Here is an 18,062-nt window from a genome sequence, read left to right on the forward strand (position 1 = left end):
CAATTACCTTTTTGTCCCACATACATCACATCACAAAAAGTGTTACAGTAATTATTTTAAATAATACTCTATCCAGACAAACCCCTTGCTCATATATATATATATCAACTAGTTACAGTAATTTTTTCGCTTTTACATACATGTCATGAATCAAACGGTGATAATGTATATACTGTCAGTGTATAGCACAAATATCTCAAATAATATTTCGCTTGCATCATAAACACATTTCTCAATTCACCTTTTTATATTCTCAATTACCTTTTTGTCCCACATATATCACATCACAAAAAGTGCTACAGTAATTATTTCAAATAATACTCCATCCAAACAAATCCCTTGCGCATATATATATATCAATTAGTTACAGTAATTTTTTTACAAAAAATTCAAAAAATTGCAATTCAAACAAAACTTTTGTTATAATTATAAATAGACACGATTATATGCGCTTTGTATAGTTTATAGTTTTATTTCTCCCTCGAGTGGATTTCGTGAATAGTATTAAAATTTACTACTCTATAACACAGGGGATCCCTCGGGGTCAGCTCAGCTGGTGATCCCATGGGGTCTTCCTCGTAGTGGCACCGGTTCGAGTCTGGCTTCACATACCGCCTGGGTGCTCTTGGAGGGCGGGGTACTCCAGGTGCAGGGGATTAGTCGGGCCCCGTAAAAATTGATCCGGACGCCCCTGTGTTGACAAAAAATAAAATAAAATAAAAGCACACAGAATCAAAATCTAAGAATATATTAACATCACTAGCAAGTACCGTTTATTGAATCATTTCAATATTTGCCCATTCCCATTTTTTAACCTTGGATGGACTCACTGCCCTGATTAAGAAGTCTGCTGTGGGCGTGACTAAACCAATTGCACGTCAAAGTCAAAGTTCTTGACTTTTCACCAAAAGACATATATATATATATATATATATATATTGTTCATCCAACTGCAAAATTCTTCATTTGTCCCTTTGATTTTTTTTTTAAAAATTTTTCCTGGTTGAAGGGTAAAACAGTTTATTATTCAATCGAAGATATTCAACTAATTCTGTGTATGCGTCAGCAACTAATTCTGTGTACGCAAGCACTTACTTTTTTTTTTTTTTTTTTTTTTTTTGCTTTTTTAGTCTCAGTTGCTGTTATGAGGTAAAAGGTTTTAATTGTTCACCTAATTGAACAAAGGAAGCTGACATGTGGTCTTACGGCAGGAAATCTGCAAAGTGCCTTTCCTAGAATTGATTTTTCTTCATTCCACCTTGCCTGTTGGCATTCCCATGTCGAGAATTAGCCGCTCACTCGGTAAGGATTCCTGCTTCTTTCTCATCCATTCTACATTTTTGTCTTTCTAGGCAGCAATGCACCGGGCATGCTTCACGCAAATTCAAGAGATAAGCTAGGCAGGTCGGGTCCTCCATGTCCCCTAGGGTAAGTACAAATGCCGAAGTTAAAAGTCTTAAAATCTGCGTAATCATTTCCCAATCTGTAGAGCGTTTATCACATGAATACCTACATGAAAATTATAAAGAGAATATCAAATATTTCATGTTAAGTTGAAAGAGCGAGTCGGAGTCGGAGTCGGAGTAGGAGTAGGAGTAGCACAGGAATCGGTAAGGAAAAGCATTTGACGGGGGCTAAGTTGAACTCACACTCTTATTAGTTAATATTACCCAAGACTAGGCATGTTTGTGCGTGTACCGGGATAACATCATGCACTGGTATTAGTGGAAAACGAGTTGCCTGTCCCTGTAAGAGTTAATGGCAGGCCGTTGAGATGTGAAATCATTGAGTTTAATTAGCCTACATTGACATTCAAAATCGGGAGCATTATTACGTAGGAAGCCGAACTCAAGGACATTATTAATTGACTCCTAGAAAGCAACAAGTACAATCACTCTTCTGTGTCACCGTGGGAATTAATTGTAATACTGTACCTTGTGATTTATCACCGTCTTGCCGGCTTATGTGAACTTGAAAAACGGCCACAAATGATCCGATGGAAGCCGTCCCAATCATTTCAGCGCCCCTATTGAACCAGGACTCGTCTGCCAGGCAACAGCATCAACCCTTATCCCAAAATTCAGCAGATTTCACAAAATTCAGTCAAGTGTTTTTATTTTTTTTTATTACTAGTCTAACATATCCGAATTTTTTGTGTTTGAAGTCCCCAGGCTTATTCAAAAAGTGGCATGCAGTCTTCTAAAAAAAAAAGTCATGTTAAGCCTCCGAACTTTGTTGACGGATCAAGTTAATTGGTCGAATATTGATTACAATCGCCGATATGAAAGTTTAGTTGAACCTAAATTTTTTTTAAATTTTATTTTACCGATACCATTTGAAACCCAGTAGTAAGTTTTTCTTCAAGCTAATTAATTAGAGACCATGGTCACAGAAAAATCTACCGTCCTTTTTTTTTCCCCCATAAACATGAAATACCACGATTCTCACCTACTATGAGTGCAAAGTCATAAAGTGGAGTAACAAATTCAAACATATGTACGGCCAATCTGCATTTCACGTAACGACTTCTCCTTGCAATAAATTTGATAGATCAGAATTGAAGTGTGAACATAATCGATTATTAATGTGAATTATGTCTAGTTTCTACAGCATGTTCTCCCTTCATTCCGATCTCCAAACACTTTGGTTGGTATATTAAATATGATGGTACTTGCTTGTGTATGAGTTTCAACTATGGTTTTGAATTTTAAAGAGCTTTCATTCATTCGTGAAAGAGATTTTAAGGACCAACGTGTTTCGACTTTAGAAGATGTTGGCATGCTGCATGTTTTAATAAGATAACCAATTCTTGAATTAAATGCACAAGGTACAAGGAAAGAAAATTGATCATGGTTTTTTTTTAGGAGTTAATTAGTGGAATTAATTGTACTCTCCGAATTCATGCGTAGATTAGTTAGTTAGAGTGACAGCAAATTTGGCTAGGTTGTTTTTTGTTTACACATTTGGGGGATGACAAGTTAAAGAGTCTGCTATACTATAATGGAATTTATTTTTCCGTAAGGGTTGAATCATCTTTTAAAAAAAAAGCGATATATCTACCCGTATCTCAATCCTCCACGCTTGCGTATAAATGTATATTATGTTTATTTTCTGTGTAATATTCATTTGCTCGTTGCGGCAGTGGAACAACAAAAGATAAACGCCTGCGATCAAAAAATTGAATTCAGTGGACATAAAACACATTTGGATGTCCACACATTAAACTAACACATGTGGCCGCGTTTTTAGTATGAATGTATGTGTGTGACGAAGTCAGAAAATTCTGATTGACCTCCCTAAAATTTCACCCAACAAAATAGGCCGCAAAGAAAAAAAAAAGGGGGAGATAACAGAGATCAACATTATTGATATCTGGCACCCAGCTTCTGAACGTTGGAATTGGGTCGAGATTCAAGTGCTGGCTGGTAATTAAGAGATACACACACGTAGCTCTGTTGTTGAATGGGCAAATGAAAATCCCGCGTTCGTTTCCGCGTGCATTCGAGGAGATAGGTACATCCTTTTCCTTTTCCTTTTCCTGCCAAGAAGTCTAGTATTCCACTCAGCATTGCGGCTTATTTTATTTGTGATTATTAATTTTCAAGTGTTATAGTAGTATATATAAAACCAATGAATATATACTGCATCTTCGCAGGAATTCTTTTTTCTTTTTTTTGGGGGGGGGGGGGGGTTCCTTAAACACGTTGGAGTATCAGCATGCATGAAGTTGATATTTTGGCAGCGATTTAATGGACGTCGTCATTGTCACAAGACAAGACGGAAGTATGTAAATAATCATAAAAATGTTAAAGAGAGGGCACCGCCACTACCGACCGAGAAGGGATAATTTCACAAACCTCCCCTGAGGTTTATGATGATTTCACTCAGCCCTCCTCAAGTTTTACAAATTACACTAACCTCCCTTGTCACAATAAAATGACTACAATAACCTTCATTTAATAAAAATTTCACAGTATAATGAAATGAAATTAAGAAAAAGAAAAAGAAGAAATCTAATCTCTTCGACTATCCTGTTTAAAAGTTACAGTTTACGATGATTCTCTCTCACTTACTGTCATTCCGTTCTCATCCATTAACCCCTTCATCCTATATATAACTCCCTCTCAAATTATTACTAACTATTATCTATAACTACAACCAATCATACCAAAAGTGATCTCTCAAACTCCACTATGTATTTTTATTCCTTCTTTCTTCTCTTTAGAAATGCCAAATCACAAGTTTAGTTGAGAGATTAAATTTGATGGTTAAAATAAAATTCGATTTCATGGTCAAACTAAAACAAGATGAAGAGACACACAATAATAATGGAATAAATAATGCAATCATTGCCCAGAAGAGAAAAAGGGACTGAAATTGGTAAATTTGCTAATTCGTCTATCATCCATTCAAAAAACTTTTTAAAATGTTAATAAGTACATTTATATTGTTTTTATGCTTGACAATTGTTGGTTGTGATTTCGTTATGGAGATGGAGTTTCTTCTTTGTATTTAAGACGTTAACATGTTCGAAAAATTTGATGGCAGGTTAGATTATTTTGTTTTGAAAAGATGTGAGCATTGGGTTTGAAGTTTGGGGTGTGATTAGTTATAAATAAAATTTTAATTGTTTGGCAAAATGAATTTCTTGAAAATCTCTATAGTCATAATGATGCATTTCCTTCTCTTAAACATGATTAATCCCATCCATGCCTATGAAAATGGGAATTGCTTGGGTTTAGAATTTGGAATTAGAGTATTTGCTAGGCTAGTTTGTTAGTACAGTGGATTTGATTGAAATATAGAAGAAAACAATTGGCATAATAATTTTTATTTTATTTTTGTACAAAAAGGGTAGTTTAGGATTTTTGAGAAAAAAATAGCCTTTTGAACTTATATTATTATATAAACAGTAAAAGTAAGAGAGGTAGGCGTAATTTAATAAACCTCATGAGAAGTTTCTGAAATTATAGGGACCGAGAAAGAAGAAGAAGGGCAAATGGTAGTACTACTGTACAACTGACTACTAGTTAAACGCTCTCTCTCTCTCTCGCGCATGATTTTTGCGCCACTTCAGAAAATTCAACAGTATGGATCAACGTGCGAGTATTATGGACGGTTTGCCATTTGCACCTCCAGATTCGGCATCCAAAAAAACTCAAATTACGACTTTCCTTTGTGTTACGAGTTCTGTTGGTTCAGTTAGCAGCATAAATAAATACACGCACACATTTGAGATTTCTATTTTGCCCTGTTTAACATGCTGCGAACTTTATTATATATAAAAAAAAAAAAAAAAAAAACCGCATTTCCGCTCATGACCAAAGAATTCATTCATGGTATATAGACAGAGACTTATATATAATGGAAGTCTAATACATCATCCTACCGGCCTGCTCTCTGTCTCTGCCGAAGATTAATACGATAACAATTCACATATACAGCCCACGGTTGTGGAATCAATACGAGACATTTACAAATCATTCAGGTTACAAATCATTCAGGCTCAAACAATACTGACGTACTGAGCATGCACTTACACCACACAAATGCATTGAAACATTTACTCCACAAGAAAAAAGCGCACCAACCGATAGCACGAGAAGCACATGTCATGCCTCATCGAGCGGCCCGCTCCCCCTCTTTAGGGTATGGTGGACTTATCTGGACAACTAGGGTTCGAGCCCCCTTGTCACCGTGCTCGAGTGGAGTGGAGCCTCCTCTCCGGGTCGAAGTGGGATTAGTCGGGTCCCGTAAGAATTGACCCGGATGTCCACTCCGTCAGAAAAAAAAAAAAAAAAAGGAGAATACGAGGCATATATATTATTGTACCACCAATCTCTCCTAGTTTTTAGTATTAGACAAGCTCTGAAATTAAGAACTCTCTTCCTGTTTTTCCCCCAGTTGGATTTCGGATCTTTATGCAGCACATGGCAAATTGGCACACACCACAAGAGACGATCGATTTTCCATAAACCTTTATGCTTGGTGGTGTCTTGCTTGATTTGGCAAGAATTAATTCATGCTTCCATTTATTTACAAAAAAACAACATGTCGAAAAGAAGTATGGATGCATGCATTTGTTGGTTGATTGATTCAACTATAAGAAAAGAAAATAGTACTCACCACTTTTGATTTCAACATGTACATTATTATTATTATTTTATTGTTGGGTGGCACAAACATAAGTATTTATTATGGGAGTGGCTGCTGTGTTAGTGGTTTACTCACCACTAGACTATGCCCAAGCTACTTGCCCTACCGTGAGGATTGGGATTAGGGGTTAGGGATTAGGAATGCATGCATGGTAAACATGTTTTAAAAGATTTAGGAGGACTGGCTGCCACGGACTGGTCGCGGTTTTTTTTTTTTTTTTTTTTTTGTTTGTGTTGATTTCCTGGGATATATATATATATATTATTTACGGGTGTTTAAATCAGAGTCGTGATTTTTTACCTGAAAAATGGCTCACCTTTCTCCTTGCGTGCTTGGACCGAATGTTAATACTTAGGGAGGGCTTTCTGCAATCTGATTGATCATTTTAACATTTATCACGTGAAGTCCTGAAAAAAAAAACTAGCCGTTAATTTGCAGCAAATTAATCATATTTTAGTACACACAACACAAGTGCTGTTTGTTTTTTGTATATCCCTCCTTATTTGAATAGCAGCATTACTCTTTTAAGTAAATAAATAATACTCCAGTAAATTAGTTCGCAAGATACTCTTTTAATTTTGTCGCTGTCAAATTCAGGATTAAAAAAGAAAAAGTGCAAGTAAAATAAAAAAAATTACCTCAATTCTGTTTTTTTTTTTTTTTGCCCTCTCCATCATCGATAAGATAAAGCTCATGCCCCCTAATCTGTCGTGAGAATGCACTCAGGCGACACTGGCCGTTTAGTCCTGCCTTTTAAGAGGAAAATGTTAGCAAGTGAAACTCGTAACATGTGCAATTGATCAGAATTTGAATTTGCACATGCCTGTCCATATTAAGGATAGATTCAATGGTTGGCGTCTCTTTAACTTCTACCCGAATTCATTCATGCCTATTCGATGAAGATTGCAAAATCTTGACTGTTGACCCCAGCAACTTTTCTTGCTTAGTAATTTCTATCGTGCTCCTAGTTATCCTCTCCACGCTTCTTCGGATAACAAAATCTGTGTGTGTTTGGATGAAAGATTATTTACGAAAGAAAATTTTGAAATCAATATTGTAACGTCCCTTTTTTATATGTATATCATGTGTGTGTCTATACACATATACTAGTGTGAATACCCGTGCTACGCACGGTGCTGACATTATTAAAAAAAATAAAAATAAAATGGTGAACAAATAAAGGTGAAAAAATTGTACCAACAAAATTAAAATGTAATATATGTTTAACAATAGTTTGAAATATAATAGAATGTGTATATCATTCAAGAATTGTCTTTTTTCGGAAGATGGATCCTGAAAAAAAAAATAAAAAATTATATTAAAAAAGGAAATGATATATTTCTACAAATGAATGTAATTGAATGTTGTTAAAATGAAATACTTACAAATACTAAGCATTCGATTTGATAATCTTGCTTGAAGGTGCGAATACTCTTCACACTAATCCACTTTTAGTACGAATGCCAAAATTGGTGATTTAATTAACTTTGTTAAATTTTGTGGAGTGCGTATTACAAATGAAAATGCACGATCTTTGCATTTTTGTGATAATGACTTGTTCTTCAATTGCACTTGAAAATTTTTAGTCCAATGAAACTACTGAAAATTTCCCGTTACTGAACCTCCCCATCCCACGCATCCGATTATGAGCACCGAGGCGAGGAGACTGTAGAGTAACTCACTTTTTCCCAACTTCCAGCAAGTAGCCCACCAGCGCCAACCACACATATTTGCAATCACAACCCCTCCCCCCCCCCAAAACCCCGCAAAACCAAGCACCACTAATTGAAAACAAACCAATAAATGCACTAAAATGCCTCCCATCTATACCTCAAATTGCACTTTAACCCACGAATTTTTATTTTAGGTACTTTGACCGCTTATTGTTATTTTTTTTGTGCGAAATTATCCCTCTAATTGCTTTTGTCTTTTTCGATTTTTTCACATGTCGCTAACTGCTTCATTCCCTCTGCTATCACTTGTATATTTAAAATAAATTTTTAATATTAAATAAAAAGGAATCCATTAGTTTATAATATGTTCATAATGTAGATAAATCATTAAATTTGGAAAAGGGCGTATGTTCTTATAGGCTTTTTTTCTTTTCTTTTTTGGGGGAAAATGAGTTTGTTCTTGTAGGTTTTTTTTTTTTGAATATAGAATTGTTTTTCAAAGATTTTGGTTCTTAGTCCTACTATGTTTAAACCATCTTTTAATATCCAATTCAATACATTCTTTTAATTTGGCAGCCTCTATAATTTTTAATTTATTCTTTTGGTTTAAGTTCAGTTAGAATTCAGAATTTTTCAAATACCAATAGAAACCATATTTTTTTTAGTCACCGTCTTCAATTCCCCATCTAATGACCCTTGTGGATTTACTGATTATGAATAGGATAGATGATGTGGTTATTAGAATTTAAAAGCTACGGCCATAGTGTTCCTATTCCGTTTTTCTTTATTTCTTTTCGATCAAGGTAATCTCTAATCCTTCCAAGTGAAGTTTAAATATGATTGAAAAAACAGGGCCTTCAAGTACATTGCCAAGTAGCTTTAATGAAAGAGGCTATTGCAAGCCTAAAAATTGAGATTCCAGAAGATCACGTTGGTTAATTATTAGAGGTTTAACAGGCCCTACTCTGATGGTTCGAGTTTGTGTCTTATCTTGAACAATAAGTGCAACTAAACTTTACAATTTTGTTCTTCACACACATCGTTTCCACTTTCCATTTTCGCTGAATTGCTACTATTTGAGTAGCAACAGCATGGTCGATGCATAAATCATGTCTTTAATGGGTCTTTTGGAGCATGTGCTTGTGATTTTGTGTTTATACTTTATCCCACTGTTGAGTATCTTTGCTTTACGATGTAACAATAAGCAAACGACCGTTCATAGGATTTTGTAAAAAAATTTCAAAAATAATGGATGATCAGAAAATCAATGCAATATCATTCATGACAAAAAGCAAATCAAAAGCAAAACATACTTAAAAGGCAGAGGGGCAGAGGGGACTGACCTGGAAAATTAAGCTGGCAAGAATATACTTCCAGTTCTCCACAAGAAAGTTGATTTCCGCTGAAGTCTCTGCACATAATCTCTTCCATAACTGCTCACAAAAGAAACAAAATCAATACATTTACAAAATCAATAGAGAACCAAAAACAAATAAGAAACTGAGAGAGAGGGTGGGGGAATTAGGGGTGGAATTCTTTGGAGGAGTTTTAATTGGGGTGAAATTCTTAAATTGGAAGACTCTTAATTGGAGTGGACTCTTAATTGGAGTGGGAAACGTGGGAGGAAATGTAGGCGAAAACGTGGAATGATGATTAGAGGATTTGTAGGAGTGGTTGTAGGATGAGTTAAGAGATAGTTGGAGTGGACTCTTAATTGGAGTGGGAAACGTGGGAGCAAATGTAGGGAGAAACGTGGGATGATGATTAGAGGATTTGTAGGAGTGGTTGTAGGATGAGTTAAGAGATAGTGGGAATATTTTAAATTTAAATTTGATTGGTGATAAGGTGGGTTATGACCCATTACTTTTTATGTATTAAAATAAATACAAAAATCTAGAAAAAAGAATGAGAAGTTTAGAAGCCATTGAAAGGGTTTCTGCTAAAAACCCCTTCTTGAATACATATAGATATAGATATAGATATATATATATATATAGCAAAAAATGTTAAAAAGGGTGCTTATGTTGCATAATTAGTAAAATACGAGATGAGTATAATATGAGATATTATACATGTGCATATTATACGAATATAAAACTATGTGTTCGACAAAATCATGCATATAAATTCATTGGTGAATAGCATGAACATATTCAAAAGTAACAAAACTAAAAATACAAATAAGTTTATTATACTTTTTAAAGACTATGCTCTATTTATGCAAATTTTAAACATTTTTTTTGTATGAAATGTTAAATTTATTAAAATTTCATCATGTTATTAATTAAATATGCATAAATCTATGGTTATTATGAAATGTAATGTTCTTATTTTGTATGTAACTCAAAATTATGTCATTATCCTTATTCAAAATTTAAAATTTTTTCAAACATTTAAATAAAACTTGTGAAGTATAATACATTCAAAGTATATTACCTGTTTTATACAATTAATTGAAAAGTAAGAATATTTTTCAAGATATTATTAAAATGTACAAAATACAAAAGTATATTGCATGTTTTATACGATTAATGAAAAGTAAGAATATTTTTCAAAATATTATTAAAATGTACGAAATACAAAAAAGTAATTGAATGCTTTTTAACAGTTTTGTCGGCATCCAAGTAGTCCAAATCAAGCTACATACGTTTCCGCTCCCATCGTCTCTTAATATACTAGTCACCTGTTTGCCCGAATAATATGTGAAATTAAAATGTATTTGTCTTACTCCCCACTAACGTGTCTGTATCAATACTACTAGTCACCAGTGTATCGAGGCTATGAATTTCTGACGGGGTGGTGTAAGTTTTTTATACACAATAAGTTTAACAAAGAAAACAAAAAGAATAGTAAGTAAAAAAAAAAAAAAAATTAAGTCCTGCATCTAGAAGTCATGAAAGAGCATCAGCGCATCATCAAGATTCATCAAGGACGATTCGTAAATAATGCTGACTTTCTTTAAGCGCATGTATCTTTTGCGCAATTCCTCTACCTCTCCGACCTTGTCTTTAGGCATCTGAAGAATCTGGCAAAGGTTATAGAAATGATCAGACACCAGATCAAAAAGACACCTCCAGAACTATTTATTTGCAAAAGATTTTATCGCCCAGAAGGATTTCTTCAGATCACCAGCATGAAATCCCTCCGAAGCTTTCAGTTTAACATTCAAGTAGAGGTTCAAATGCACGGATTCAGTCACAAACCTCTTTTTCTTGGTCCAGCTCGTGTGCAATACGAAGTCTCAGGTTTAAAGCAGCGTGGTACATTTCATCTAAAACATGTTGGCAAAGAGACTGCCTATTAACTTTCCACAACAAGAAATGTGTCTGCCTAGCTCCATTCACAGTAACTTTCTGAAATGAAAAACCACAATGTGTTGCATGAATTAGAAGATGCAACAAGTAAATAACCATGATTGAAGCTGCATCAAACTGGAATAGCTGCAAGGATTTTTTATGGAAAACAATAATTCCAATGCCCATGGTTTTGGACAATTACTAATACAATAATTCCAATGCATATTGGGTACCATTTGTAAGAGGAAAGCAGCAGAAAATTCTTTAGGGACCTTTCCGTTGTCAATCAATTGATCCTTTTAGTATTCAATATTCAAGCTCTAAAAGCAACAAAGTCAATAAGTCAAAAGCCAATTCACCCAATTGCCCATGAAGGCGAATCCAGCTTTAAAATGCCAAATTTTCAACTAAAAACTTGCTAGATCTCATACATGGTGCACCCGCAACTTTTATGGTACGATAGAAGAATCAAAACTTTGTGCACTACAGTCACTTAGAAATTAAGACCTTTTTGAGGGCCCCAGAAAATCTATGATCTTGAAAGAAATGCTATATAAACTTCTGAAAGTTCAATGTCTCCTTCCAAAATCTCATAATTTCTTTATTCTCTTCAAGTTTGGGAGAAATACAAGAAATCTCACCATTCAAACAAGGAATACCGAGTGTATACTCATTATCAACGGGAAGAAACAGCCTTGTGCTGAATTAAATATTACATACAGCCATCCTCTATGACTAGCAGTGTATCACTTCCATAATATTTACTGTGATAACCACTTCCCATCATTTTGAGTACCCGCTACCCACATATTGAGATCTCTGATAGATGACAATATTACATTTGGCTACCTTCAGTCCATTATTCGCAATGGCATACATTACCCCCAAAATGTTTCAGGAAAAAAGAAAATGAGATAAGTATAGTTGATATTAAGTACCTCCATCTGCAAGTAGTCATCTTTCCACAACTTATAAAGAATCTTGATAGCATCTTTCTTCTCAACAAACGTGGTATCTGCAATCTATATAACAAAACAACAAAAAAACTTAATATATCCAATGAAATTAAATTTGGGATGGATTATTTTCCCTCTTCTGACATGTTAATTCTCATTCTAACTCCATGGTGCTCTAGCAATCTAGAGAATGCAGCACCAAGATCCAGAGAGTTGACTGACTGAAATAAAAAAATTTTGTGGTTATATTGGAATGTAGACCACATCAAAGGATCATTTTTACCGATAGTCATCAACATCAATAAAACAACAACTTGTGCAAACATTCTTCAGACTGTTTTGGTACATCTGTTTCGGCACATCTAGAAAGACTAATTGTATGACCTCTATCTTGAATATCACAAGTTAATAGAAACAGCAACGTTTTCATCGATACTCAGATATTAAGTTTAGAAAAAGAAGGGGGAGAAGGGACTCTATACATGAAACCAATTGAACTATGTCGTTATGCATTCAGGTAGCTATACAGCAACCAGATCCTAAAATATGGCAGGGCTGAATTTCAAACCCCCAACCATGCATTCATGAACTTTTATCTTTCAGAAACCTCTAAAGCTAAGATCATTTAACAGATCATATTATGTCCACATAGATACCTTATCAGTCTAAGATCATTTAACAGATCATATTATGTCCACATAGATACCTTATCAGTCTCATGAAGGCGGCCAGACTTCGAAAGGAACCTGAACATCCTATAGGCTTCTCTTCCATATCGTTTCAATACAATAGATTCCACCTACAGCACACAAAACACAATTAAGTATAACTAGAGCACTTTAATACTATGAAGACCAAAAAAAGAACGGAGTAAATTACGGATAAAGCACCTCTTCATTCTGAGCCATGTCAATTATGCTCTTCAAATCTGTTAAGCAAAATATGAATTTAGCAGTACATAAAACTAAATCTGTATATCTTTCCGGGAGTATGACTTTCACTATACACATAAATCTCAATCTCCCCATGGCATTCATAAAAAATCACATGGACTTTCATTGCCAATTCTACTTCTTGTCAAAACTAACAGACTAATAGAAATAGCGTACCAATGCTATATTCTTCAACTAGCATGGGCATTTCACAACCCAGTTCAACTAGTGAAGCTCTTATACGTTCCAAGTTCATGCCAAGACCCCCTTTCTTCTTTATCACCTCATCATAAATATCATTTATTGACACAGAAGCTGCAAATAAAGATTAAAAATAAGTCACCTGAGGAAGTGGGTAACACCATAGAATAATGAAATAATTGTAGAGAACAAGAAGTTCAGAAACCCCAAGTTTGACAACATGGAAAACACTCAAACGCCATAAAATTATGTCTCAGGCACATTGACGACAATACAAAAGCTCAAGCATCATAAATTTAAAGCTCTTAAACTCATCAAACTAAAAAATATGTTTAAAGGAATGGACAAATATAGATAAGTCGTCACCTGTGCTTCCAATGTTCACTTTACTCTCTGAACTTCTAGTTAACTCCAGAATTGCACCAAGGATAATGCCACATTCATCATTAAGCCGAGATTTTGCATTGGCAATGCAAGCCTACACCAAATACAGAAAATATAATACATAAATTTGGACCGAGAAAAGGAACAACGCTTCAGAAATCTAGAATAGTAAATCTGGCACATCCTTGAAATCTTCAGCAGGGTTTCTAACCAATAGACTATTCATATAAAAAAAAAAGATGTGTCTGAACCATTTCCAGCATCCTGATCATTTAAACACACAACAATAAGATCTGACCTAATGAGCAATTTAATGAGCTGATGTACGTGCAAAGGAAAAGTTCTCAACCTGATGCCTCAAACGTCGTACAAGTTCTTCAAAATTGACACGCCAAAGGACTTCTTTCTTTTCTTCTTGATCCAGCAGGCCGCCATCTGTCTCTAGAAAATCTTGCTTCCTCTAAGATTTAGAAAATAAAAGGTCAGCAAGTGGTGAAACAGGGTATGCAAGGGAAAACTACTATACTGACCTTCTCCCCAGTTTTCACAGAGGTAAACTTTTCCTCACTGCTTTTGTCAGAAAAATCACTCCAATTGTGTGTTTCAGCTAAAAATCTTAATGACTCCATCGGAGCTGCTGCTGCCAAAGCACGTTGCTCAATGCTCTCAGATACATCACCAACCTGTGTTTATTTAAGAGATTCATTAACCAGAGTAACAAGGAGAAATTGGAACTCCTGCAAACATATTAAACTTCATGATATACTGTTTCTTAATGCAAGCCCAGTTAGATATACAAATTCACATGTGAACTAATGAGATAGAATATCTCTGCAGCAGCTAAACTACCCGTCCTTTTCTTTTTTACTTTCTGGGAAAGAGCTATTAACATTAGCAGAAAGCTCAGAGGTAGATAAGCAACTCTACTATCTTAAGAGTTCAAAATGAGGGACAAACAAATGAAAAAGTAAAACAAACATCAAGACCTTCAACCTTGCTGTATTGGTTCAAATACAAAGTAAAAAGTATTATAAATGAAACACTAGGTTGAAAGGTGAACATGACTACCTTCGTGGACTTGGCACCTCGCTTCTTAGCAGGAGTTTCTTCGTCGGAGGGTGGAGCAAGAAATGGTTCAGGAGCAGGGCACCGCTCCACAAATCGGCCATTGACAAGTTTATTAAAGCTTTCTTTTACATGGTCCACATCAAAATTTTCTGGAGAACAATTAAAAAAATAAAGAATAAAATAACAAAGAAATGAAAACCACATAACAACAACAACACAAAAAAGGAAAAAAACACATAGGAAGTAATAAAAAAATGATAAATTTTAGTACACATCCAGTCCAGGGTTGCTCTTTCTTTCTTTTTTTTTTTGAAGGATTGCTCATGTTGTAAGAGTTCAAAAATGTAATTCATATATTTTTTGAAGGATATCAATAGCAGAACTTTTAATAGGGTAATTACGAGTTTAAAACGTTTTCTGGATGATTAGGTTCAGCTTCCCCTCTACATACTGCTTCAAACATACAAGTTATAAACTCAGTGATAGGGCATTGTGGTCGATGCAAAAGTTATATAATCTTCCCTTATGTCCTCCTAATTGATATTCGTCTCCAAATCCTACACCAACTACTTGCAGGCACAATTCCAACAACGAGTAAGCAATTGCACGAGAACCTTCTACTTACGAAAGAAGAAGCGCAAATTTGTTGTTCCCTTAGCATGCAACAAAGAAATGAACAACATAAAGCCAATAAGGTCAATGTAAACAATATACTCAAGGGAAATGATAAAAGTTTGCAGAAAGACAGTTTCATTACCTTCTTTACTCACAGTCTGTTTCTCTCTGTCAACAATTTGATTGAAAGATAGTCTACCATGTTGAAGTAAAGCTTCAAAAACCTTTTCACACTGTCAAAGCCCAAAAAACAACTCATCAAATACGCCCAAATTCACTCCGAGGACAAATAAATCTAAACACAAAAATAAATGAAATAGCTAAACATAAAATTGGTACTAACTTCTCCACCAAGCTCATCTTTTACAATTGCAATGAACTTTGGAAACCTCATGTGGTGGATTATGTTGTCAAATAAAGCCATGTAGTGTGTTACAACCTTTGGAGCCTCTCCGAAAGCACCTAAATTCATTTCATTAAAAACAGAAGATTGAAATTCTCGAAATTCGAGTTTTAAAACTTTTAACTTCACAGGAAATTAAAAAGAAGCAACCTAGGATTTATATAAGAGTTCAACCTTCTTGTTGGATTGAGAAGGCTTGAACGCAGTTTTGATGGATTAAGGCTAGTAAACAATGCCTCACAATCTCTCGACTGAGTTCGGTGAACCGTATAATTTGCGCTAAGGTTAGGGTTCCCCTCCGGAGAAGACATTCACAAACTTTCTGCCATATTAGAATACCAACATTAATTGTCATAATCGGGGAAAAAGAACCAGAAATTTAATACTACAAAGCGCTACTTCAAGTCAGCAAGAAAGGTGTTCTGTATTACAGAATTATGATCTCCGTAGAAAGAGGATACAAGATAAACGGCAAGTTTGATGCCGTGCTGCGACACCATCTCGGCGGCTCTTCGGCCTACTACCTACTCCTCTTTGTTTGCCGCAGGGTAAGTGAAAGAGGCAGCGGTGGGATTGGCGGAGCAGCCGAAGAATGAATTGCGCAAGCATCCAAGACAACTGGGGTCCATAGCTCAGTGGTAGAGCATTTGACTGCAGATCAAGAGGTCACCGGTTCGAACCCGGTTGGGCCCTTTTGACTGTTTTTTAATCTGTTTTTCCGTGACTCCTTAGATAATTTGTTGTGCATTTCGACCTCAGGGGTCCATAGCTCAGTGGTAGAGCATTTGACTGCAGATCAAGAGGTCACCGGTTCGAACCTGGTTGGGCCCTTTTTTGGCTTTTTATATCAGTTTTTCCGTCACTTCTTAGAGATAATTTGTTGTGCCTTTGGACAGCCAGGGTCCATAGCTCAGTGGTAGAGCATTTGACTGCAGATCAAGAGGTCACCGGTTCGAACCCGGTTGGGCCCTTTTTGGCTGTTTTACATAGAGTTTTTTCACTCCCTAAACACAGTAATATGTCGTGCATTTTGATCCCAAGTACCAGTGGTGGATAGGCCTGTCAACCCGACCCGAGCTCGCTAAATTTTTCTGCCAATGGTATGGATATATAATTTCATTTACTCGACTCGAATCCATTTTTCTTAATAAAAAAGTGGGTTTAATACAAAATATTGCATTTTTTACTTGTATTCAATACGGATCCATTTAAATAAATTGATAATTATATATTATATAATTATTAATACAATAATACTTATTATAATAATATCTACTTATTATTATTCAATAATATATACAACAATACTTATTATTATAATAATATATATACTTATTAATACAATACTACTTATTATACAATACTACTTATTATACAATAAATTAAGAATTATAAAAACATATATATTTATTATAAAATTTGATTCGTATTCGATCTGACCTGTTGGATCCGAATTTGGAAGATCAAGTAGAAGATCCATTAAGTATACAGGTCGAATCCGGAACATACATATTAAAACATATTCGGGTTCAAAATGTTCAATTGCAGCCTATACTCGATAAGTTGACAGGTCTAGTGGTGAAGCCAAAAAAAATTTCTCAATGGGGAACAAAGACATTGCTAGAATATCTTGCTTGTTATTTTCCTCGATCTTTTTTTTATTTAAAAAAAAGGATATATCAATATTCACATAACCAATAGAAACAATACATCTACGTTATGATCAACATAAAAAGGCATACTCAAATTTATGCATAAAACTATCACGGTTTGAAAAATCATGCAAAGACATTTATAATTGCTCACGATGAATATTTATGTTTCATAACTATTTTCAATTCCACAAAGTATATTTGTCTAACATTTTAAATAAAATCAATGACAAATTGTACAAAGTTTGAAGGGAACTAAATGAGTGATAAATATAACAAATGAATCACATGCGATAAAAAAAATTCCAAATGAACTAAACAGCTGGACTCTGTCATTAAAAGCATTTTTGGTTATTTAGTATCCATTTCATTCCTAATCATTTTAGTGGGGCCAAACATAAAATTTTATTTAATCAACATGGGTGATAAGGAAAATTCTGGGGATTGTAAGAGCCCGTGTCCCAAGTACCGTCTCTTTTCATCCTCTACTGCTTCTTGCACTCGAAAACTAACATGCACTGAGAAATCATATTGCACTAAATTGCACGCCATCGCAAAAGGATACCTAATTTTGTATTAGTTCAATAGTAATTGAGTTATCGGGGAAAAATAAAAGAAGATACATGTAAGATCTTATTTGATAATTCAATTCAATATTTAAATTTAATAAATTTAGATTTTAATATGTTTAGATGCATTTGATAAGCTATATGTCCCGGATAGCGG

At 34.8% G+C, this 18,062-nt stretch overlaps 1 protein-coding gene and 3 non-coding genes across 5 annotated transcripts; 3 read left to right on the forward strand and 1 right to left on the reverse strand.

The window, feature by feature from the left end:
• Positions 1-10,492: 10,492 nt before the first annotated feature.
• LOC113764045 (DNA-directed RNA polymerase III subunit rpc3) lies at positions 10,493-16,289 on the reverse strand. Of its 2 annotated transcripts, XM_027308080.1 has the most exons (14): positions 16,116-16,289; positions 15,859-16,006; positions 15,625-15,743; positions 15,424-15,514; positions 14,667-14,815; positions 14,129-14,281; positions 13,948-14,058; positions 13,581-13,692; positions 13,191-13,328; positions 12,972-13,009; positions 12,788-12,880; positions 12,064-12,147; positions 11,033-11,182; positions 10,493-10,854 (listed from the first exon to the last, which is right to left on the reverse strand). In XM_027308080.1, the coding sequence occupies exons 1-14, from the start codon at positions 16,182-16,184 to the stop codon at positions 10,714-10,716; spliced, it is 1,596 nt and encodes a 531-aa protein (XP_027163881.1). In that variant the 5' UTR covers positions 16,185-16,289; the 3' UTR covers positions 10,493-10,713. The 2 variants fall into 2 exon arrangements, with proteins under 2 accessions (XP_027163881.1, XP_027163882.1); XM_027308081.1 differs by lacking the exons at positions 10,493-10,854; positions 11,033-11,182; positions 12,064-12,147 and adding an exon at positions 12,159-12,302.
• A 16-nt stretch (positions 16,290-16,305) lies between these two features.
• TRNAC-GCA lies at positions 16,306-16,377 on the forward strand. The gene has a single exon. It is a non-coding gene; the product is annotated as a tRNA-Cys (tRNA).
• A 66-nt stretch (positions 16,378-16,443) lies between these two features.
• On the forward strand, positions 16,444-16,515 carry TRNAC-GCA. Its single transcript has one exon. It is a non-coding gene; the product is annotated as a tRNA-Cys (tRNA).
• Positions 16,516-16,583: 68 nt separating this feature from the next.
• TRNAC-GCA lies at positions 16,584-16,655 on the forward strand. Its single transcript has one exon. It is a non-coding gene; the product is annotated as a tRNA-Cys (tRNA).
• Positions 16,656-18,062: the final 1,407 nt, after the last annotated feature.

The sequence above is a fragment of the Coffea eugenioides genome, chromosome 2, assembly GCF_003713205.1.
Source record: "Coffea eugenioides isolate CCC68of chromosome 2, Ceug_1.0, whole genome shotgun sequence".
NCBI lineage: Eukaryota > Viridiplantae > Streptophyta > Magnoliopsida > Gentianales > Rubiaceae > Coffea > Coffea eugenioides.

Excerpts from the sequence above, each read along its gene's own strand:
- LOC113764045 (XM_027308080.1), bottom strand. The coding sequence starts at position 16,184 with ATGGTGTCGCAGCACGGCATCAAACTTGCCGTTTATCTTGTATCCTCT. Across the intron at positions 14,282-14,666 it reads GAGGTGCCAAGTCCACGAAG|GTTGGTGATGTATCTGAGAG; the intron begins GTAGTCATGTTC and ends AAATAAACACAG. Across the intron at positions 13,693-13,947 it reads TACGACGTTTGAGGCATCAG|GCTTGCATTGCCAATGCAAA; the intron begins GTTGAGAACTTT and ends TATTTGGTGTAG.